We start from the raw sequence: 24,749 nt of genomic DNA, 5'->3' as shown, positions 1-24,749 counted from the left end.
TTTTGTGTGTGTGTGTGATTCAGGTTATAGGCTCTGCGCAGAATTTGTCATGCTGGAAAAGTTACAGAAAAAGTGAAACGACCTTCAGTCCAGCAGGCCTTCTGCAACTTCTACCTCTGATAACAGGCTGCCCTAAGAGAGAGTTCGTGCATAAGCTTTTTGTTATCAATACTCTTTAATCTCATACTTGTACTAAGCCCACAACGGTATGCTAATGAGAGCTCTAACACTCCTGAACTTAACTGAAAATTTTTTCTCAGTAGGTTTCAGAAAGTGCTGGGAAATATAAACCCAGCAACGTGCAAGGGGAAAGGGGACACGATTCTGGATAGCCATTTGCTTCCCTGGGATGTGAAAGTTCTTTTGAGTACTAGAATCAGGTAAGGATGGCTGTGTTTTCTTGGAGAAGGAGGGAAGGAGGGCTATTGAATTACCCTATTGTCTCGGAGATCTTGAAGAGACCCTAAAGCTTCCATTTATCTCATAGCTTTGGAACCCTCTTTTGCCAAATTGTTACCTTTTAGTCTCTCCTTGATCAACAGGGACCCTGTTCTGTGAAGATGTGGCAAATTGCTTGCTATTGTGCCATTAGAGCCTCATTCTTGAGTTTTCAGGATTATTACAGATAAAGTGTGAACCATTATAAAATCTATAATCCTTTAAGATATAATTATTGGCTTAGCTCTACCAAGGTGTGTTTGCATTCTAAAGGCGGGGAAGGCATCCGCTTTAACATTCAAATTCAGATTTTAGTCACCAATGAGAAATAAATAGTGCTAACCCAAGTTTTAATTTCCTTAAAGGTGGTGGTAAAGTCAGCTAAAGTGGTTCAAAAAGAATGTTACTGTGTTGGCAACAATTGTGGCAGCTAAACAGAATGGTGAAACATGTGAGGTAGATCATTCAAGTCCACGTAATATGTGGAAATGCTAATGTTAAATCAAGTGCCATTGTTGAGTGGTATAAAATGTCATCAGCTCACCAATGCAAAACTAGAAACAAAAAAGAAGTATTATTTTGTACCCTCTCTGTTTGATACACAGCCTTCTGCTACATGACCACATTTACATGCACAATCTGCCTGTCCATGCTCTGGAGTTGGGAGATCCAACTGTCAGTCATCTTGGCTAGTAGGAAGGCTTAGAGAACCAAAGCTCTGAGCAAGAACTAGAGATACTGGGTTTGAAGTTTTCTGGCAGAAGAGCTGCTAATGAGTAGTAATTCTCAGTAGATACTTAGAGTTCAGAGGCATATCTTAGATGTGTTTCCCGACTCCTGGGAACCGACAATAGAAGTTGGTCATAAGTCACAGATCTGATTTGTTTTGCTCTACATTTGAAGTTGTCCCTGCTGCTGGTGGGTAACGGGATTATGGTGGTGATAAGTGGATGAGGAAAGCTTCCAAATAATCAGAAGATTTGGGAAGATGTTCCAGTCTCTTTGCCCACTCCCAGTTCAGCCTACCCTCTAAAGTATCTGCTGTTAGACTGTTCTGTCACCTCTAGCCCAGGAATTGCAAAATCAAATGCTTGCACAGACCAGGCAGTAACTTAGATAAATAAGGCCTGCTGGGTAGAGACTGGCAGGTTGAATAATATATCCCTCATCTAAAGAGAACAGCAGCACTGAGTTTTAGGAAACTCTTGGCACATGTGATTGCTGGCTCAGTGTTGCTATATTTTATGAATTATTTTAAGAGATAATTTGAAATTTCAGGATTGTAAATGTAAACTCTTTATAAACTCTAAATGCTGTTTTTTTTTTTTTTTATCTTCTTACCTAAGTCAAATTGAATAAGAAATGGACTCTACTAAATATATCTACATTGTTACCATTTTTTAACTCTTGGGGGTAGCAGCATCTTAGCCACAAATCCCCTATTTTGGGGGCAAATCCTGAGATTCCAATACCATTTAACCTCTCAGGCTTCCTAAAGCACAGGTTAAGAAAATGGGCTCTGAAGGTCCCACCTGTGATTTCAATCATCCTTTAACACTAGCCTCCTGTAAATTTCCTTAAAGGACAGGGAAGAGCACAGACTCTTTGCTACTTTGGAATCTATTAATAAATGCTACCAGTTTGAGCATTTATTGAACAAAAGAAGTGTTGTTGCTTCATCTCATCTTATTTTTATAAGAAATTTAAGAGATAGGTTTTACAAGAACTTTGAGATAAGATGATCATGATCATATTTCTATTTACAGATGGGTAAGCTGACGTTCAGTATTGGGGGAGGATTTCCCAAAGTCACCCAGTAAGTGGCAGAAATGAAATTTGACTGCTGGAGTCAGATTTCAGAACTAAATTTTTAACCACCACATTCTTCTTCTTATTATTATATTTTATGGGGTTTTAACTTGTATAGTTCCTCTGAGTAATGATTAATTCTCCCTCCCTTAAAACATCTTAAGGAATCTGTAATGACATTTGATACTTTTGTAGAACATAGGAGCATTTTAAATTATCGTTCTTTGATGCAAGGTTTGCAAAATGTTTGGGATCCTTCTGATCACTGAAGAGGGATGTGTTTTGTAATGCCTGCCTTCAGACCAGAGATGCTAATTCCCTTTTCCATGCCCATTTCTCACCAGATAGTAATTGAAAGTTAAAACATAAAGTGTAAAGGCCAAAGTTACGAGTTTCATCTCCAGGTGAACAAGATAATTCTACTAAGTCCATGACCACAGAATACTTTCCTAACCCCAGCCAGCCTTCTCCCAAATACAAGAAGTATGTGTGCATCAGTCATCCTTGTCAACAAAGGCACTCTGAGCCCAGACCCACATACAGATCCATAAACAGCATCATCACCGTAAATGAAAGCAGTGTGATATGGCTAAAGAATGCAAGTAGATTTTAGCTCAGTGGCCAAGCTAAATCATGAATGGCTGCTGCCAGGAGGAGTGTTGTGTTGAGAAAGATTTGGAAACCACATTCGAGCTTTTCAAAAAGAATGCTGTAATTGATTGGTCTTGTCTGCCATGGGCTTGGTCTATGGAATGAGTGGTAAGTGCTCTGTACTTGTCATCCTTGGTATAGTCTATTAATATGAAAGAGTTAAGATATCTTAACTTCGGTTGGCTTAAAGCTTTTGCATTTTAATTTGTGATTTCTTCCTCTTCAATATTTCTTCTTCCATCTCTGCTGTACCTGAGAAGAAATGGCCAAACGCACCTTCTCTAACTTGGAGACATTCCTGATTTTCCTCCTTGTAATGATGACTGCCATCACAGTGGCCCTTCTCAGCCTTTTGTTTACCACCAGTGGGACAATTGAAAACCACAAAGGCAAGTGTCATGGGCTCTCTTAGATGCAATTTTTAGGCCTGTAGGAAACTTCTTGATTACCGTGGACACCAAAGAGAAAAACAGTGTCTGCGGATAGTTCTACGTGTACTTAAGCAGCCTGGAATAGCCGTTTCCCTTTGCATTAATTGCCCTTTCTGTATTGATAGCAGTTTTTATCAAGTTTACCTTTGTCCCCAATAGCCAGGTGACAGGCATTCTGACATGTACTTGTTTGCCATTCGTTTTTCCATTGATATAAGCACAGCTCAAGATTTGTCAAGGTCTAGTAATGGCAGCTTTTGCCCTGAGCCTCTAATCTTTCTCTTTGCCTCCTTGTAGACATCATCTTCTCCTGGGGGCAAAAGGAGAATGAAAAACTCACTGAATGAACGTCAACTAGTCTGTGAAGTGCCTTAGAGAATGGGGTCTCAAACATAAATCCTTACAAGGGCTAATCAAGTTTTGCAAATGAGGTGGAGTAAGGAGGTGGACCAAGGAGGAGGCAGGTACAATTCTGGTGAAGAAGGCCTACAGCCACTCCCAGGTGGCAGCTGTTTGTTGTAGAGAGAACACATGATCTCAGATCTCCTAAGTTTTGCAGAGAAGCTGGAAATTAGAATTTTTCTATCTCATGATTTTTTTTCAATGTTGGAAACTAAGTTTTTGAGAACAATGTAGGCTACACTTACACACAAGATTGGCAGTGGGTCTTGGTGGAGCCTCTGTTTCAGTCAGTATTAGGTTACATAACTGTTAAATGAGTAGAGAAGATAGGTGAAGATTGAAGCTCTGACCAAAATAAAGATAGGGCTGGCCTTAGGCCAAATGGAGAAGATGGTATTTTCTACCTCACTTTTCCCTTTTGTAGCCTCTTTTCCTGCATATTCTCTACCATGTCCCAGGGCTTTGAATTCCTGGCAAACACAGAGGATAAGAGATCCTCTGATCCAGCATGAGGCACAGCAGGGTCATAGACTGATAGAAGTGAAAGGATCATTAAGAATTATTCAGTTTTGGCTGAGCCTGGTGGTTCACGCCTATAATGCCAGCACTTTGGAGGGCCAAGGTGGGCGAATCACCTGAGGTCAAGAGTTCGAGACCAGCCTGGCCAATGTGGCAAAACCCTGTCTCTGCTAAAAAAAAAAAAAAAAAAAAAAAAAAAAAAAAAAAAAAAAAAAAGCTGGGCATGGTGGTGCACACCTGTAATCCCAGCTACTCGGGAGGCTGAGGCAAGGCAGGAGAATCACTTGAACCCAGGGATCGGAGGTTGCAGTGAGCCAAGGTCACACTACTGCACTCCAGTCTGGGTAACAGAGCAAGACTCCATTAAAAAAAAAAATAAGAAAAGGAATTATTCAATTTTAGCTCTTAAAATTAGGAAATCAGGAGGCTGAGACTCAGGGAGGTTATTAATAATTATAGTAACTATTCTTATAGCTGTAGTTACTGTTTATTAAATGGTTTCTGTGTTGAGCACTATAGTGAGGATTCCAGAATATTTTCTCATCAAATTATCACAAAAATCCTATAAGGGTTGATGCTAGCCCTACTGTTTACATTAGTTTCATTTTACACTTGGGGAAATGGAGACCTTGAGATTGCAAATAACATACCCTTAGCTATGTGTTAGCTTTGGCTTTAGTTGGCATGACATTCCTATGCTGGTAGCAATGAAGCAATAGCGAAGATGCCTGCTCCACTCCTTGCAATACTTGATGTCTTGAAGAAAATCTCGACTTGGGAATGAGAAGACATGGATTCTAACTCCATCTAGAATTTGGTCGAAAGAGCATCAGATTCTGAGTTTGAGGATCTGGATTGCATACCGGAATCATCACATGGTCTCCATTAACTATTGGTTAAGTCAATTTTCTGATTTTCAGTTTTCTCATCTGTAAAACTGAGGAGATTATGTTAGGTGATCTCTAAGTTTTTTGAGCTCTGAATTTCTAGGATTTCTGAAGGAATCAGCTATAAAGCTCTTGCCTAAGTACTTTCTGACCATGAATGCCTTGTGACACTGATATTTGATGCCTTGGCAACTCCTGACTCTTGTCTGGGGAATGGAAATAAACAAAATAATGAATATATAAAATGTTTAAATAGGTAAAGAAAATCAAAGCTACATATTAGCCATTGTTCCAAGTTTATAATATTAGTGAACAGAGATATTATTCAAAACAACCCCAGAAAGCAGGATATTATTATAATCTCCATTTTATAGACAAGAATTGGGGTGAAATAGGTTAAGGAATTTGATCACTTAGTAGGTGGTAGATTCAGGTTTCAAACCAGGCAGTTTGTTTCTGTCAACTGTCTTGTCACAAAAATCCTGTATGTCATTCTGCTTCCCTTGATATTTGTATGTGTGTGTATAATAAATATATATGCATACATTAATATAGAATATATGTGTATAAACACACACGTAGATATGAATATATAAATATTAGAATAATTAACATGAAATTATATCAACATGTATACAGTGATCTAGGTTGCATTAAAAATGAGTCTTTAGAAGGTCAAAGAAGATCAGAGCCAAGGTAGAGTCAGCAGGGTGGCATCCTGCAGGTGAGGAGTTGAGTCAGATCTAGGTGTGATGGAAATGGACTAACTCTGAAGCAGGTGGTGGAGTTTGGTAGGTGGAGAGGAAAGGAGTGAGGAGTCTGGATAGAAAGAATGGAAGAAACCAATCCCCAGATGTTGGATTCAGTAAACCTGGCACCTGTTTAGTTTAGCTGGAAAAGAAGAGCAGGGTGTTGAGTGAAGGCAGTGAGTTTGACAAGGAATGGCTCGTGATGAGGAGTTGAAGGACATTTGACAGAGGCCTTGATCATTAGTCTGAAACATCTCTCATCCAAGAAAAAGATCCCATTTAGGATTATGATTTTTAAACAGATTCCTGAGATGTTTCTCTCTATATATTTTTATGTATAAGAAAATATATAAAGAGTTTTCCTCATGAACCTGAGCCTATATGTTGTATTCTAATTGATGTTGACAAATAAGAGGGCTGAAATGTTGTTTCTCAAATCTCTTATTCTGTTTTGGATTCAGGAGGCCATTTTTTTTCAACCACCCCAAACCCTCCAGCCACCCAGGGCTCCACAGCCACCCAGGGCTCCACAGCCACCCAGATCTCCACAGCCACCCAGCGCTCCACAGCCACCCAGAGCTCCACAGCCACTCAAACTTCTCCAGTGACTTCAACCCCAGAGCCACCTCTATTTCAGAACTTCAGTGGCTATCATATTGGTGTTGGACGAGCTGACTGCACAGGACAAGTAGCAGATATCAATTTGGTAAGTAGACAATGGACTCCTTAAGGAGACTGTGAAACAACCAATTTTATTATTTTACAACCTGCATTCATTTCTGATTATTACAACATCATCATTATTTTCTTCTAGCTTTTTAATTGACCTTGCTGCTGTCTAGCACTATGAATTTCATACTAGAAGGAAGAGGAAAACTTTTGTTCAATCATAACTCCCCTGTAAAGTCCATTGGCCTTTTTTCTTTTTTTTTTTTTATGAGCAGAAGTGGCAGAGATGGCAAACTCAAATATGACAGGGGGTGAGCAGGTACCGTAAATGACATCACCAGGCCAGTGTAACATAGTAAATGTCTAGTGAATCCTCAGTTTGGGAGTAGGATGCAGTAGGAAATGGTGGGGACTTTGAAGGGAAAAAAAGCACAAAGAAAGTATATGGATTTAGCTGATTGTTGCCATGTAAGAATGGGGGCTCAGGGCTGCCCTATTTTGCAGTATTTTAGAAGAAGCCCCAAAATCCCCAGATTAAAGAGTTGAAGTTTCAAATATCTTACTTAAAAAATAAAGGCAACTCTAGCTAAAACTGGAAACCTAGGTTGCACCAATATGTGAAAGCAAATAAAACTTCTATGTGTCAGGTGTGGCCTATTGACTGCTAGTCTTGTCTATGTGATGGAAATACCCATTTATGTCAGTGCTTCTCTAGGAAACCAGAGCATGAAGTTGTCTAATGGGATTCACTCCCTCCCTCTAAGTAATCTTTACATTCCAGGTATGATTCTCGACTGTATGTTCTGAAAAAGTAATCCTGGAATGTGAACCCTAAATAAACACTCCCAGGAGGGGTAAAGCAAACAGTAGAGGGGGCATTCTGAAGACCTAGGTGTAGTTTTATGGGTAAATTTTATGACACGGTGAGAGAAGTGACTTGGGATAGGTGTATGTGATCTGATTTGGCTTAGAGAGTTGTAGAGTCCTAATAAGTCAGGGGCCCCAGCATTGGGGAGAACAACTGTTCTGAGAAATGGCTAATCATAGATAACCTGCTGCCACAACATCCTGTTCCCAAATACTTCACTCTGCATGTAGCCCCAGCAGCCCAACCTCGTTCTGCATATGTCCCGCTCCAGCATGACCCTATGTAACTTCCCTCCAGCCCCTGCTTCTTTGCGTATTGCAGGAAGTCAGGGATGGAGGGACTGACTGAAGCCATGGCAGAAGAACATAAATTGTGAAGATTTCATGGACATTTATTAGTTCCCCAAATTAATACCTTTATAATTCCTTACACCTGTCTTTACTGCAGTCTCTGAACATAAATTGTGAAGATTTCATGGACACTTATCACTTCCCCAATCAATACCCTTGTGATTTCCTATGCCTGTCTTTACTTTCATCTCTTAATCCCATCATCTTCGTAAGCTGAGGAGGATGTATGTCACCTCAGGACCCTGTGATGATTGCGTTAACTGCACAAATTTTTTGTAGAGCATATGTGTTTGAACAATATGAAATCTGGGCACCTTGAAAAAAGAACAGGATGACAGCAATGTTCAGGGAACAAGGGATATAATCTTAAACTCTGACTGCCGGTGAGCCAGGTGGAACAGATCCATATTTCTCTTCTTTCAAAAGCAAATAGGAGAAATGTTGCTGAATTCTTTTTCTCAGCAAGGAACATCCCTGAGAAAGAGAATGCATCCCTGAGGGTAGGCCTCTAAATGGCCCCCTTGCGGGCAGCTGTCTTTTACAGTCGAAGCTGAAAGGATGAAATAAGCCCCAGTCTCCTGTAGCACTCCCAGGCTTATTAGGATGAGGAAATTCCCGCTTAATAAATTTTGCTCAGACAGGTTGTCTGCTCTCAAACCCTGTCTCCTGATAAGATGTTATCAATGATAATGCGTGCCCAAAACTTCATTAGCAATTTTAATTTCACCCCATCCTGTGGTCCTGTGATCTCACCCTGCCTCCATTTGCTTTGTGATATTTTATTACCTTGTGAAGCTTGTGATCTCTGTGACCCACACCCTATTTGTACACTCCCTCCCCCTTTTGAAAATCGCTAATAAAACCTTGCTGGTTTTATGGCTCAGGGAGCATCATGGAACCTGCCAACATGTGATGTCTCCCCTGGACACGCAGCTTTAAAATTTCTCTCTTTTGTACTCTTTCCCTTTATTTCTCAGACCAGCCGACGCTTAGGGAAATAGAAAATAACCCACGTTGAATATTGGGGGTAGGGTTTTCCCTGATATTTGCAGACAGCCCCTTCTCTGCTGTGGTGCCTGTTGTACCCTTACAACATATTTTCTTACTTTCCCTAATAAATCTGCCTTTCTTTACCTATGACTGTCTGGTAAATTTCTTTACCACCCCATGTCATGGGCGGTAAATGAATTTACCAGCCAGTTGCACCCACGACAGGAACGATACTATGGTAAAAGCCAGGGCGAGGTACCCTCTGTGAAGAATACTTAATTATGAAGATACCATTTTCTTCAGAAAACAAAATTGTACACTAAACAACCAACATGAGAGAACCTTCAATCTTTAAAACGTTCCTGGGCAATGTGGGGTGGAGGTAGAGGAAATATTTTTTCCTGTACATCTTAGACAGGCAGGAGAAAAAGAGCCATTGCCCAAACCATTGTCCAAACTGGAAAGATCTCACGTGTTAGTGTTAGTAATAGCATTTCCAAAGTCTCACCAACTCCCTCCTGCCCATAAGCCAGGGAACAGCTTCTGCCAACCTGATCGATTCTTTGCCTTTGCATTTTTCTATATGAAAGATTCAAGCCTCTTTTATGATATTTTTCAGCTTTCTTTCTTCCTTTTTCTTTTTAATTTTTGAAAACATGTATTCTGTCACTCAGAGCCACCATGTCATATGGATGTTTTTTCTTTGTCTTTCTGCAGTCATCTGTATTGTATGTTTGTGCCTGGTTTCTAGTAGTAGGGGAGTGAGACAGAGCAGTTCTGATTGTCTCTTCCTCTTTAGATGGGCTACAGCAAATCTGGCCAGAATGCACAGGGCATCCTCACCAGGCTGTACAGTCGTGCTTTCATCATGGCAGAACCTGATGGGTCCAATCGAACAGTGTTTGTCAGCATCGACATAGGCATGGTATCCCAAAGGCTCAGGCTGGAGGTAAGTGATTTGAGAGGAGAAAGGAGTGAAGAAATGATATGGTTTAAGGAACAGTTGATGCATGTGACAGGAACTAATTCCTCTTGGTTTCTCATTCATTGAAATTCTACTACCTTCAATGTTAATGACTCTTGACAATATAGCAGATAATCTTACAAGGAGAATGATCCTCACTATTCAGTCTAAGTTATCTTGGTCAAAAGTTGCTTTCAAATTGCTGATGACTCGTGTCATTATTTTTTTTTTTTTTTTTTTTTTTTTTTTTTTTTTTTTTTTTTTTGTGAGACGGAGTTTCGCTCTGTCGCCCAGGCTGGAGGCAGTGGCCGGATCTCAGCTCACTGCAAGCTCCGCCTCCGGGTTTACGCCATTCTCCTGCTCAGCCTCCCGAGTAGCTGGGACTACAGGCGCCCGCCACCCGCCCGGCTAGTTTTCTGTATTTTTTTTAGTAGAGACGGGGTTTCACCGTGTTAGCCAGGGTGGTCTTGATCTCCTGACCTCGTGATCCGCCCGTCTCGGCCTCCCAAAGTGCTGGGATTACAGGCTTGAGCCACCGCGCCCGGCCGACTCGTTGTCATTATTAATGCTAATATTTTTATTGAAAGTTTATAATGTGCCAGGTTACATTTATATATGTGTATATATATATATATTCCCTTATTTAATCCTCCTTGTTAGAAGTTGGGAGAGTACCAATTAATCACTAAGCCCTTCCTCAGGTTCTCAGACAATTGAGAATACATGTGAGGAATCAGATGTGAATTAAAATACAACATTGAAATGAGGTTGACCATGAATTAGTAGTTATAGAAACTGGGTAATAGGCACATAGGGATTCATTATAGTATTCTGATTGTTTTTGTATGGATTTGAAATGGTCAAAGCCATACAAAAGGAGGAGGAGGAGGAGAGAGGGAGAGAGAGAGAGAGAGAGTGAGAAAGCGAGCTAGCAAGCAAGCGACTGATAGAACTTCCGATTCTATCTTTCTAAGGCAATTTCTAATCCCTGACCCAGTTATATTTTCTGCATGGGATCAGGTCACTAAGAGAGAATGTGTTCTGTTAATGTCTGCTCACATAATCATGAATGTGAGAAAGAGGAACGGCTGGATCTTTGACCAGAACAATGACCATAAAGGTCCATTATGCAATGTCAGGTTCTGCTAGCCTCACCTATTAAACACTTTTCTTCTCATGCCATGTGAAGGGGCCCGTGAGAGGGATGATGAGATGGCCTAAAAGCATCACTTTAACATTGTTCCCTTTTGGGGAGGAGAGTTGAAGCCTCCCCCATCTAAGGAGACATGAGGACAGGGGATGAAGTGTCTTCTCCACTCCTGCACTTACCACAAAACAGTGAGGTGGCTTTGTTGTTATTTCCATTTTCTGGGTAAGAAAACTGAGTCTTGGAGAAGATAGGTAACTTTCCAAATTTCACACAGTTAGCAAATGGTAGAACTGGATTCTGAACACAGGTATGGTTAATCCCTGAGTCCACATTCTTTTTTATTTTTTTGTCATTTTAAATTATACTTTAAGTTCTGGGATATATGTGCAGAACGTGGAGTTTTGTTACACAGGTATACACGTGCCATGGTGGTTTGCTGGACCCATCAACCCATCATCTACATTAGATATTTCTCCTAACGCTATCCTTCCCCTAGCCCTCCATCCACCGATAGGCCCCAGTGTGTGATGTTCTCCTCCCTGAGTCCATGTGTTCTCATTGTTCACCTCCCACTTAAGAGTGAGAACATGTGGTGTTTGGTTTTCTGTTCTTGTGTTAGTTTGCTGAGAATCATGGTTTCCAGCTTCGTCCGTGTCCCTGTGAAGGACATGAACTCACCCTTTTTTATGGCTGCATAGTATTCCATGGTTTATATGTGCCACATTTTCTTTATCCAGTCTATCATGGATGGACATTTGGGTTGGTTCCAAGTCTTTGCTATTGTGAATACTGCTGGAATAAACATGTGTGTACATGTGTCTTTATAGTAGGTACATTCTTAAAAGTGACATTATTCTATACTCTTAGAGGGAAAAAATGCATTGACCACTTGCTTTTTGTAAGGTACTTTGCTAGTGTCACTTCAGGGGACATATAACTAAGTAAGTCATAATTCATCTCCTTTATGAGATCATTTTCTAGTTGGTGGATAGAAGGAAGGACTGTGAAATATAGAGATGTACAGAAGTATACAGATAGCTATAATTAACCGAAGGAAGGTACGGTAGGATAGCAATTGTCTATTACTGGGTAGGAAATTACCCTAAACTATAATGGCTTAAAACAACAAACAGTTATTATCTCACATGATCTATGGGTTAGGAATCCTATCTTGGCTGGGTGGCTCTGGTTTAGGTTCTATGGTAATCAAGGTGATGGCAAAGGAGGAGTCATCTGAAGGTTTGACCCAGGCTTGAAGGTCCACTTCCAAGATGGTTTGTTCATGTGGCTGTTGGCCAAAGGCCTCAGTTCCTCACTCTTCCTATCCTTACGACACAGTAGCTAGATTCCCTCAGAGTGAGTGACCCAAGAGAACGAGCAAGGAGGAAGCTACAGTGTACTGTATGACCCAGGTTTAGAAGCTATACACCATTACTTTCACCTTGTTCTATTCATTAAGCAAGTCACTAAGTCCAGCTCACACTCAGTGGTGAAAAAGTAAGCTTTACTTCTTGAAGGGCAAAGTATCTGAGACTTTGTGGACATATGGTCTTTTAAGATCACCAATGGGGATTCAATAAATGCAAATTAGGAAAACATGTTCATGGTAGAAATGACACTTGAGTGAGCAGAATTTTAAATGGTTAGGATGGGAAGGGAGAGAAATCTGATGGAAAAAACAGAATGAACACAGAGAGGCATGAAGGAGGGATATAGACTCTTATGAGGGAACAGAGGAGATCTATTAGGACATACGGAGGCATGTAGTTGGAGATGTATCTGGAAGATATGTTTGTCATAATTGCAGAGGGCCTGAGATGCCGGCTTGTTTTTAATTCTGTGGGTGATATGGACTCTGAGAAATCTTCTGAGTGGCAGAGTGATGTAAACACCATTTTGTTTTAGGATGATTAAGCAGGTAGAGATGTTTGATATGGATTGGAATAGAATGGAACTAGAAGTGAGGGCAAAAATTAGCAGACTCTTTAAAGTGATACTGAGGTGCTGTTGGTGAGGGTCCAGTTAAGAAAACAGTAATCATCATACTAGGTATTTCAAACAGAGGTATTTCACCCAGGGGAGTTTTATAAGATGTTAAAAGGCTGAAGGAACAAGAAAGGGAAACTGGAGTTGCTGGAAGGGTTTTTATTTTTTATAACTTTGCCTAACAATTTCCCCCTTTATCATGTGAGGCTGGCACAAAGATCTTAAACCAATGTGATGTCAGTGAGACTACATGGTGGTGGGATAGGAAATTAAATGTGAGTCGGCCGGATGCGGTGGCTCCCATCTATAATCCCAGCACTTTGGGAAGCTGAGGTGGGTGGATCACTTGAAGTCAGGAGTTTGAGACCAGCCTGGCAAACATGGTGAAACCCCATCTCTAATAAAAATACAAAAATCATCCAGGCATGCTGGCAGGTGCCCGTAGTCCCAGCCACTTGGGAGGTTGAGGCAGGAGAATTGCTTGAATTTGGGAGGTGGAGGTTGCATTGAGCCAAGGTCAAGGTCACTCCATTGCACTACTCCAGTCTAGGTGACAGAATGAGACTCTGACTCAAAACACACACACACACACACACACACACACACACACACACAACACACACACACACACACACACACACAAAAGAAAGAAAGAAAGAAGGAAAGAAAGAAAGAAAAAAATTAAATGTGAGTGAGATTTGGACATGAATAGACGTAAAAGCCAATACTTAACATAATATTCATGCTGAGTCTGAAACTCTTGTCAGTGCCTTGTGTGGATTAATGTATTTACTCCTCCAAACAACTCTATGAGGGAGCTATTATTATTATGTCATTTGACAGATTGAGAAACCAAGTTTGCAGAGGATTGAGTAACTTATCCAAGGTTGCACAGCTAGGAACTATCAGAGCTAGGATTCAAACTTAAGCATCTTGGTGTCAGAATTCATGCTCATTTCTACTATACTATACTGCTTTTCTGAAAAATGAGATGGTTCTAATTGGGAAATAGTATGATCATTAGCAGAAAGGAAAGAACCAAAAGGTAGACTTTGGCAGGTAGAGTGGGGAGGAGTTTAATGTGTTTGTAGATGCTATCAAGTCAATAGTGGGCACCATTTATCTGTCTCTTCCTATTTTTACATCCTCGTGCAATCTGAGACCCAGTGGGAAGGCCATTAAATGAACCCACTTAGTTTTCCCAAATTAATCCAAGGGAAGGTGTGAGAAATAAATGTGGCTAAATAAGTGCTATTAAGATTATTTATAACACCTACTTCTATGCAAGTTCTCAGTCTCAGCTTTAAGATAGATGAAATTTCCAGCACAGAATGAAGATTATGGAAGATCTCTGTGCAGTGAGGCAGGACAGGAAAACAGAAGGACTTTCTAGGTTTTTCTATGTCATGCTCCCAAGAGTGTCAGCGATAGGAAATGGAATAGAAACTGAAGACAGAAGTGAGCTGTAGACATAAATGTAGCTGCTTTGTCCTGTATTAAAATGCCTTCCTTTCATGAACTGGGAAACATGTTATTTTCAATGGCTATCTTCCTGGCATTGTTATATATATAACTAGGTTTTACATTTTTCTTTTTTTCCCCCCTAGAAGTCCCATATGTCTGACTTCATATTAGAGATTGTAGTTTAAAATAAAATTCATGTGTACTGTTTGTAGTCTTTTTTGTTTTAAAATTCAAGATTCACAATTTCTGTCTTTTTAAGGGCTTGATTCTTGAGTAGACATGAAGAAACGCATTTAATTCTAAAGCCCTAATGTCACAGTTCTTTAGGAATAAATAGGATGGGGTTAAGGAGCTTTAAAGTTGACTTGTGGCTCTTTTTCTCTACTACCTTCCTGTCTTAGCTGTAAATTGTTTTTTCTTTCTTTTTTTTTTTTTTTTTTTGAGACGGAGTCTTGCTCTGTGCCCCAGGCTGGAGTGCAGTGGCGCGATCTCGGCTCACTGCAAGCTCCGTCTCCCAGGTTCACGCCATTCTCTTGCCTCAGCCTCCTGAGTAGCTGGGACTACAGGCGCCCGCCACCACGCCCAGCTAATTTCCTTGTATTTTTAGTAGAGACGGGGTTTCACCGTGTTAGCCAGGATGGTCTCTATCTCCTGACCTCGTGATCCGCCCGTCTCGGCCTCCCAAAGTGCTGGGATTACAGGCTTGAGCCACCGCGCCCGGCCCTGTAAATTGTTAAAACATCAGCTTCTGACTTTAGTTCAGCTTTCATGGTGTCCCTTCATTGATCATTTTCTCTTCTCTTTACAGACATTTCTTCTTCATGAGTGTGGTGGTTACAGTATGGAATAATATATGAGAGTGATGAGGGATTGGGGCTGGAGTTAGGATCAAACAGAAGGAATATAAAAGGATGTTAATCTAGTTAGATTATACTTCCATTCTGTATTTGTCTTGCATCATAGGATTGCTTATGTGGACATGGTAACCAAACAATCAGTCTTTGGGACATGGAGAGGTTAATGAGGCAAGATGGTTATGACTGGAATGAGAATGGCGTAGATCTTCACCTGCAATAGAAGAGGTTGAATGGTTATCTTCATGTATATTAAGTACATAGCACAGAAGCTGCTACTCCCCACTTACCAGCAGTGAGCTGGAACTGGCTTGCACAAGTTCATAAGAGCCAATTTGTAAATATTCAGGAACATTGTGAGCTGGCTGTTAAGCTTTGGGTAGCTTGAAATTGATCATGATGAGGAGTTTTTATACCTCAGAAATTGGCGAATACAAATGAGGGCTTTTAATTTTATTGCATGTTCCAGAGAGACAGCTCATCAGAGGGTCTATGCCATCCTCAAGGTAAACATTGCTAACAATTGCTTTGGGTTTGACACTTCTGCTGGATCTTTCTTTTTCTTTAATTAATGTTTGTGTGTATGTGGTACATATATTTATGGGGTACATGAGATGCTTTGATACAGGCATTCAATGCCTAGCAATCACATCGTGGAAAATGTGGTATCCATCCCTTCAAGCGTTTATCCTTTGTGTTACAAACTGCTGGATCATTTTTAAATTATCTTTCACAAAAAGTCGCAATGATACCAAACTTTAGATTGCAGCTTATTAAAGCATAATCAGCAACAGGTACTCAGCAACATCATCAGTATTCTCTCTGGTGTTTTCTTGATGTATGTGCACCACATGAAGACATTAGTCTTGCATTTGGATGTTCATTGATTGACTTATTCACTAAACATTTACTGGGTTTCTTTGTATTAGTTGTTTATTGCTGTACAACAAATCGCCTAAAAACTTAGTGGCTTAAAACAGCAATAATACATGTTGTTCAAGGTTTCTGTGTGTCAGGATTCCCAGAGTGACTTGGTTAGACGATTCTGACTTGTTTTAGAACAAGTCATATATCATCACTTCTGTGTCATGATGTGGCATTCAGATGCTGGCTAGGGCTGCAGTTGTTTGATGGCTTGACCAAGGCTGAAGAAATTACTTCTAAGGTTGCTCACTCAGATGACTAGCAAGTTAGTGCTGACAGGATGCTTCCTATCCTCTTAGGTCTCTTCACAGGATTATTAGGGTGTCCTTGCATCATAGGGGATGGCTTCCCCTAGACCAACAAGTCTAAGAGTTAGTTTCAAGGTGTACTGAATTCTTCATCTGGGAAATGAGGTAGTAGAGTAGCTTAAAAACCTTTGCAGTTTCTGCTCACTATGCCTGAGTTGTTTTTCCACCAGATATTGCACAGCCAGCTTGCTTTCTTCATCTAAGCCTCTGCTAAAAGAGTGCCCCTCTTTAGAAGATCTTTCCTCACTAACACCCACTAGTTTCTTTTTCCTTATGCAATAATATTTTTCTTCATAGCATTTATCACTCTATGATATAATATTTACTATTTATTTGCTTGCTTACTGTCTTTGTCTTTCATTAGAATAAAAATATCTTCAAGACAGGAACCTCATATATTCTTTTGCTTAGAGCAGCTGTTGAATGATGAATGAATAAGAGTACTGGTTCTCTAGTTAGACGTGGGTCTGGAGTCTGGCTCTGCTACTTATTAGATCAACAGGCAAATTATTTAACTTTTGTATAATTCAATGTTCTCAGCTAAAAATGGGCTTAGCAATACCTGTGTAGCTCTTGAAATTATAATAAAGATTTTAAAATACATATTATATATAACATACCTAGCATTGTGTTTGCTCATAGCAAGAATCCATAAAATGTTAAGTATTGTTATTATTATTTCATTATTATTACTATGATAATATCCTCAAACATAGAGTGAGGGGCCATTTGAAAGGGATGTTGGCTGGGCGCGGTGGCTCACGCCTGTAATCCCAGCACTTTGGGAGGCCGAGACGGGCGGATCACGAGGTCGGGAGATTGAGACCATCCTGGCTAACACGGTGAAACTCCGTCTCCACTAAAAAATACAAAAAACTAGCCAGGCGAGGTGGCGGACGTCTCTAGTCCCAGCTACTCGGGAGGCTGAGGCAGGAGAATGGCGTGAACCCAGGAGGCGGAGCTTGCAGTGAGCTGAGATCCGGCCACTGCACTCCAGCCTGGGTGACAGAGGGAGACTCCGTCTCAAAAAAAAAAAAAAAAAAAAAGAAAGGGATGTTAATATAGTTTGGCTGTATCCCCACCCAAATCACATCTTGAGTTTTAGTTCCCATAATCCCCATGTGTCGTGGGAGGGACCCCATGGGAGGTAATTGAATCATGGGGGTGGGTACCTCCATGCTGCTGTTCTCATGACAGTGAGTTCTCACAAGAACAGATGATTTTATAAGGGGCTTTCCCCTCTGTCACTCTGCACTTCTCCTTCCTGCCATCATGTGAAGAAGGACGTGTTTGCTTCCCCTTCTGCTACGATTATAAGTTTTCTGAGGCCTCCCCAGTCATGCTGAACTGTGAGTCAATTAAACCTCTTTTCTTCACAAATTACCTAGTCTTAGGTATGTCTTTATTAGCAGCATGAGAATGGATTAATACAGATGTAATTAGTATAGATCAGTGATTGAACTCATCAAAGTCTTTTCCTATGTTGAGCTCTTACGTTATCCCTCTTCTTAGTTCAATTACTTTTTTTCTTGAAGGTCCTGAACAGACTGCAGAGTAAATATGGCTCCCTGTACAGAAGAGACAATGTCATCCTGAGTGGCACTCACACTCATTCAGGTCCTGCAGGATATTTCCAGTATACTGTGTTTGTAGTTGCCAGTGAAGGATTTAGCAATCGAACTTTTCAGCACATGGTCACAGGTATCTTGAAGGTAGGCAAAGAGCCCCAGAGGCAGCTGTTCTTTACTATTGCTTATAAGTATTTTAGGAGTGATTGGATGTGATATGAAGAATCCGTATGGGATTTGACCCTGAGCATAGTATTAGCATGTACCATTCTTTCTCCTCCCTGACTCTCTCTTAGCTTCTGATTCTGAGCTATGGGCTGTTAGGGCTGAGGCATGGATGATTGGAAAAGAAGGCTTCTATGGGAGTAAGCCCGATGTAGTTATTTAAATAGACAAAACATTTTGGTTTGGGGTTCTTTGTAGAGGGCACTACATAGTCTGTTCTTTGCACAAAGTCACACAAAGAGAAACCCATGAAGGAGCTAAAAGTAATTACAAATAATTCTAAGATTTTAAAATAGTTCCCAAAGTATAAAGAGAATCCAACTTATAAATACACATCCCAGTTTTTTAAGTTCTCTACTACAGATACAGACCTCCGTGGTGCTCCTGACAAATACCCTTAAACTCCTCTCCTGTTTCTGGTTTGAGCTTATACTCCTCTCTTTTCTGTCTTCCAGCTTATTATTTTGTTGCATAGGATCCTTGCTAATGTTTTGCTTCATTTTATTGTATTCTAGGCTTATTCTCTATTTTTTTCTTACAGTGTCACCCCCAAAATTCAGGGATCCAACTAGCATAGGCAGAAATTGCTTTACAATGATGTTTTGCAAACCGAGGCTTGCAATGTATTAAAGGCTTATGAAATCAATTTTATGGATTGCAAAATACATTACAAAACAATGCTAAAAAATAGATTGTAAGATATAATGTATAACACACAGTCAGGGTATAGTTTGCTTTGTGAACTTTTGTTTTGGGATGCATATGTTGATGTGTATTAAGCTATGATGAAAAATGTATCTCTCACCGTAGTTCACAGTCAAGTCATTATCCCCACCAGGATTTCTAAGCTTATAACAGCGCCCTCTTTTTTAACCTTCAGAGCATTGATATAGCACACACAAATATGAAACCAGGTAAAATCTTCATCAATAAAGGAAATGTGGATGGTGTGCAGATCAACAGAAGTCCCTATTCTTACCTTCAAAATCCGCAGTCAGAGAGAGCAAGGTGAGGAGAAATCTTCAAAATGATATCGTTTCATTCCCTTTAGGGAACAGCAACAAAATCTAAGTACAGGGCTGTTACTTGATGAATATGGTGAGGTCCTAAGAGAGTATTACAGCTACAGTGTCTTAGAAGCATCTTTATAATCTAAGACAAGTAGAAACAAAAAGTGATGTAGAAACAAACACCAGTTTATTCAGGAATCTTTCCACTTTGTTGATTATGGGAGCCAGTGTGGATGTTTGAAGTACTCTGAGCTTTGAAATCAGGAACAACTGTGGCCTCAGCTTAGTTTTATTGCTTTCTAGTTTTGTGACCTTTAGTGATTTACTTATCTTAATTTATTGTCACTCAGCTTCTTCATGAGTAAATGGAGATAAAAATGTGCACAATGCATATTTATTAAATTAATGAATAGCTCTTTTATTATGTGTTATCCAGAATAAATAATCTTAGTCCACAAGAGTGTGGCTAGACAGAGAAAATAAAAGGATAAAGAATGTGGACAGAAGAGTAAGAAAAAAACCCACATATTTGAATGGAAAAACTAAGGGAGAGCATTATTTTGCCTTTTTGTCTTTTTTAAAGTGGTGAACCAGGTTTGTGACAGAAGAGAAGTGCTTGGTTACTGTAACACTGTAAAATAATCTCACAGTTTTAACTTGACCACTTGATATTTTACATTTTTCTGCATATTTTTCAATAGCTTTCAAAGGAAATGATTTTTAGAAAATGTAATCTGATTTCCCTTGAGAGGACATAAAAGAACACTTAAGTTGCAGGTCTTGAATGCTTTTGATTTTGCAAATTCCCTGCTCTTTTAAAGAGATTTCATTAAAAATTGATATGAGTGGAAATTTCAAAGACAAATCTCTTTTGTAAGAAATACATATATGTTATATAATATTGTATATTATATAAAAGTATGTGTATTTCAGCTCCAGTTACTTGACCCTAGTCCCCCAAACTTTGATCACAATTACATACCCTTTCCTTAGCTGAGAAATGAGGTACTGGATGCAGTTCACAGAACCACTGTTTGTCAAGACGTCTCACTTACTGAGAGGCATTTTTGTTTTTGTGTCAGCTGCTACTGTTCATCTTACATGAGGGTCAGGCTCTAACACAGAACTGACTGTGCTTTTCTGTTTTACTGACTAGGTATTCTTCAAATACAGACAAGGAAATGGTAGTCTTGAAAATGGTAGATTTGAATGGAGATGACTTGGGCCTTATCAGGTACTCTATTTCCTTTTTAAAAATAATTCTGTCAGGGTAGCTTTTCTTAATTAAAGAGAGGGGAAAAGAGACCAGAATAGTACCAGCACACACTGAGAATAAGTTGTGTGGTTAAGAGTCCAGGCTCTGGAGTCAGACACAACTGGGGTCCAGCCATGGGCCTTGTACGGGGTTCTCAGCCTCTCAGGGCTTAGTTCTGCACTTGCAAAACAGATTTAATACAGGGATGATAAATGAGGGATCTTGGTGAAGAGCTTGGCACAGCATCTCACATATGACATAAAAACTCAAGCATTAATGCTTATTACGTTATCAAGATCTCACATGTGGAGCTTCCATGATGGTAAACAGTTCTGTTTCATTTAATAAAATGAAAAAAACAATCTGACCAACCAGGAAAGTGATTATGTTTTTGAGATTATTTACCTATGTTTCCCTAAAAGGATTAAGTCCAATGTAGGACAATGCCAAGTGGGGATAAAATAGAACTGAGAACACCTAAAGGAAGCAAGTGAAGGAAAATTACAGCTGGGGCCAGCTTTTAGCACCGTTGTCTGGGAGTGACAGCATTTAGGAAAGCACATGAATTTTGTTTTCTTGAAAATAAGGCATTTGCATTCATATGTGATTTTGGTTACTGCAACTGGCCTGACTCAGGAATTGACTGGGTGGGTAGCACAGTTCCAGACTCTTTGACCTATGGACTTGCAAATGATGCAGACATGCCCTAGGGAAGTATCAGATAGAGCTGGGTGCTAGAGTCAAATGGTTTGGGTTCGCTCTGGGCTCTTGTCCTTATTAGCAATGTGACTTTAGACAAGTTCTGTGACTGTCTTCCTGTTTCTCATCCCTAAGTATTTTTGAGCATACTGTGGGATAAAGTGAGTATTTAAAATGTTGATAATAATGATTAGAAAGATGATAAAGGGTCTGCCAAATGGAATTATAAAATATTTAAGTGAAAGATGCTATATGAATAAAACTCGCAGTAAAAGTGACAAAAAAGTGGTGAAGAAAAACATTAAAAACTATGATTCACAGTTCACACACTAGAGTTGGCCCTAAAAGTAGGTGGAGAACAACATGGTAATAAAAAGTTCAGGTCTTAAGGTAAGGTTAACTTGACTTCAAATCCCAGCCCTCTGCCACTTACTAACTCTGTGGCCTGAAGAAAGTAACTTAATCCACTTAGACCTTAAGTATCCTATTTGAAAATAGGAATATTAATACCCCATAGGGTTGTCTGAGGATTAAATGAGATAATGCATACACAACTCTAGTTCTGTGCCTAACACAGAAAAAAGTTTAATCATTTTAGCTAAAAAGGAATAGAAAACATTCTACCTCTTCTAAATAATTCCATTATTAGAATGCTTGCAATTCTTAGCATTTGAGTTCCTCTTTTGTGTTAAAAGTGAAGTCACTAAAAGCTCCCTAATAAAATTTGCTATATGGGCTGACATAATAGGACCTATTCTTCTATTACAATGAATTTATCTCTTGATTAGTTGCTCCTTAGCATTTATTTAACTCAGCACACTTTCTAAATGTCAGGCGTGTAACTGTGTGAGTGGGGTATGTTATGATGAATAAGGCATCGTTTCTATCTATAAGGGTCTCACAAGCCGGTGGGGTGATTAGGGCAGGAGACAGAGATAAATAGATAGACAAGTAACCATAACATGAATTAGATGACCAACAGCACTATCACATGGGCGTAAATAATTCTGTGGGAGTTTGGAGGAGGTAGCCCTGAGTTTTTCCTGAGAGCACTGTGGAAGGCTTCCAAGAGAAAATGACATTTGAACTGGACCTTCAAGGAGTCATGGGATTTCTCACGGGGTCATGAAAAACAGAGAGTCGTGAGGCCAGAGTGTGGGTGAGGTCAGGGTGTGGGTAAGAGGTGGACTGGAAAGGTAAGACAGGTCTGGATTCTAGAGCACTTTAGTGGGGCATTCAGTTACAAGAAGGGCAGGATAAGAGCATACATCTCTGATAGTTACACTGACTATCCAAAATTTGTTGGGACAAGGAGATAGAGTCGCCCTTACAGTTTCTATTTAACTCTTGGCTGAAGGACCAAGACCATTTACAATTCCCTTTTAGTAGTTTTTGAACCTTTTTTTTTTTTTTTCCCCCTGAGATAAGCTCTTGCTCTGTTGCCTAGGCTGGAGAGCAATGGCGTGATCATAGCTCACTGCAGCCTCAAATTCCTAGGCTCAAGTGATCCTCCTGCCTCAGCCTGCTTAGTAACTGGGACTACAGGCACTCACCACCACACCTAGCTAATTTTTTTTTTATTTTTTGTAGAAATGGGGTCTTGCTTGTTGCCCAGACCGATCTCAAACTCCTGGCCTCAAGTCATCTTCCACCTCGGCCTTCCAAAATGCTTGGATTACAGGTGTGAGCTACTGCACCTGGTCAGTTTTTGAATCATTTAATAACTGGAACAGAAAATTCAAAAATACTATTCTTTTGGCCAGATGTTCTTTGCTTCCTTACATACAATTATAGCACGTATCTGGAAGTCCTTCGGTCAACTGTCAAGGTTATAGCAAAGCTTTTCCATCTGTTGTGCTTAACACCCTGCAATAACTTTCCATTGTTTCTGTAGCTGCCGTATGTTATCTTTGATGTAATTGCTCCTGCAATTGCCTCTTGTTTCATAGTGTAATTGCTCTTTGAACACGTTAAAAATGATCCAAAATATAAAGTCAAATCTGGGCTGCTAAGTAACTCACCCACCACATGTAGGTGCCTGCTGTTAGACAGAATCCCAAGGTGAGAGGAGTTTGGAAGCACAGCAACTCAGAATCACAGAACATGGAAATGACCTAGTTCAACCTTCAGCAGAGGAGCAAGGGCCTAGAAAGGTGATGTGACCTGCCCAGCATCACAGCCAAGATTATCTTCTTCACAATGAAAACCATATTCAAGTTCATAATTCATTACTTCTTACTTTCATTTTTGTTTTCAGTTTTTCATTCAGCAAGTCTGTACTGGGGACCTACTATGAGCCATGTAGTACCTCCTTGGAATGATGTATTCCCTGGCCTTGAAATCAGGAATCCAGTACCTTGGAATCCAGTACCCATATTTGTACTACTGGAATGAATCCCTTAAACTCTCTGAGACTCAGTTGCCATATTTTCAAATGTGGCTATCATATCTTCTCTCCACACAGAAATTATTATGGAATACACTGATGAACAAATACACATGGAGTTGCTGCCCTTATAGGACTTCAGTCTACTGAAGGAGACAGCAGTCATACAGATAGGCATACAATACATGTAAAATTATAATTGGGCTCAGTGCTAAGAAAGGCAGATGTGTTGAACTATCTTAAAGGAATTTGACCTTGTCTGAGAGGTTGGGAAAGGTTTCCCTGAGGAAGTGACAACAATGGGAGCTGGAAACTGGAGTAGGAATTAACTGGAAAAATGAGGGGATTGGAAAAGAACATTTAACACAAATGGGGAAGCATTTGAAGAACTGGTAAAAGGTGTGTGTGGCTGGAGTGCAGGGGTCAATGGGGCAGGGTGATGCAAGAAAGTAAGAGATAGAGATTAGATGGCATGACAAAGAATTTGTTGTTTTATACCAAGACGAATGAAAACTCATTAAAGTGTTTCAAGCTAGCGTTGGGAGTTGGGGCTGTCGAAGGGTTGGGAAGAGTGTAGACTTGAGGAATGAAATAAAATTATGTTCCTGGAACTGTTCCATGAACCATTAAGCCCTTTACAATTGTTAGGCCACCATTTGCTCTAGTTGCTCTATGTCAGAAAAATCTATGGTAGAAAATTCTATGTCAGAAAAAAATTGCTATCTTGTGCCTTTTTCCCCTTACACGAAAGCATTCAATGTTTTTTCTCCAGACATGGAGAACATGTTTGGGATGTTCTGAATTGTGAATTAAAATATAAGCTGTGTAACTTTACAAAATTCACTTTGGGAGACTCTGTAAGGTACCCCAAAGAGTCTGTCATCCAATGGAGGAGAATAAACAGAAACTTGAGAGTCTCGGATGCAATAAGACACTATGTGTATGAAGAAAACATGAAGGGAGAAAGCAAAACAGGTTTCAGATGTCTACATCAAAAAGAAAGTCACAAGTGCAGATAATCTGAGTGGCAGTTGTGGTCAGTGGAAGAGGTACTACTTACACAGCTACACTTACAAAGGCAGCTCTGAGACAGGTGAGGAGGCCAACTTATTTCTTCAAGGATACTGCAACTGAAAAGGCTTTGTCTTGCTTTTCTTCCCTTTGCCTTCCTCTTTTCTTCTGCCAAGTTTTCT

The 24,749-nt window shown here is 40.0% G+C and overlaps 1 protein-coding gene across 2 annotated transcripts in view; it reads left to right on the top strand.

Annotated features, from left to right (window-relative positions):
• Positions 1-267: 267 nt before the first annotated feature.
• Positions 268-24,749, top strand: part of ASAH2 (N-acylsphingosine amidohydrolase 2) — an 86,161-nt gene continuing 61,679 nt past the window's right edge. The window contains exons 1-7 of one of the 2 annotated variants that reach the window (XM_033215370.1): positions 268-380; positions 3,159-3,287; positions 6,348-6,592; positions 9,563-9,712; positions 17,949-18,125; positions 19,087-19,214; positions 20,373-20,450. In XM_033215370.1, the coding sequence (XP_033071261.1) occupies positions 3,161-3,287; positions 6,348-6,592; positions 9,563-9,712; positions 17,949-18,125; positions 19,087-19,214; positions 20,373-20,450 (905 nt within the window). In that variant the 5' untranslated portion in view covers positions 268-380; positions 3,159-3,160. The remainder of the gene's footprint in view (positions 381-3,158; positions 3,288-6,347; positions 6,593-9,562; positions 9,713-17,948; positions 18,126-19,086; positions 19,215-20,372; positions 20,451-24,749) is intronic. The other variant, XM_033215380.1, reaches the window with a different exon arrangement.

Source organism: Trachypithecus francoisi, unplaced genomic scaffold (assembly GCF_009764315.1).
Source record: "Trachypithecus francoisi isolate TF-2019V2 unplaced genomic scaffold, Tfra_2.0 Contig00586, whole genome shotgun sequence".
NCBI lineage: Eukaryota > Metazoa > Chordata > Mammalia > Primates > Cercopithecidae > Trachypithecus > Trachypithecus francoisi.
This window is presented reverse-complemented; position numbering and strand designations above follow the sequence as displayed.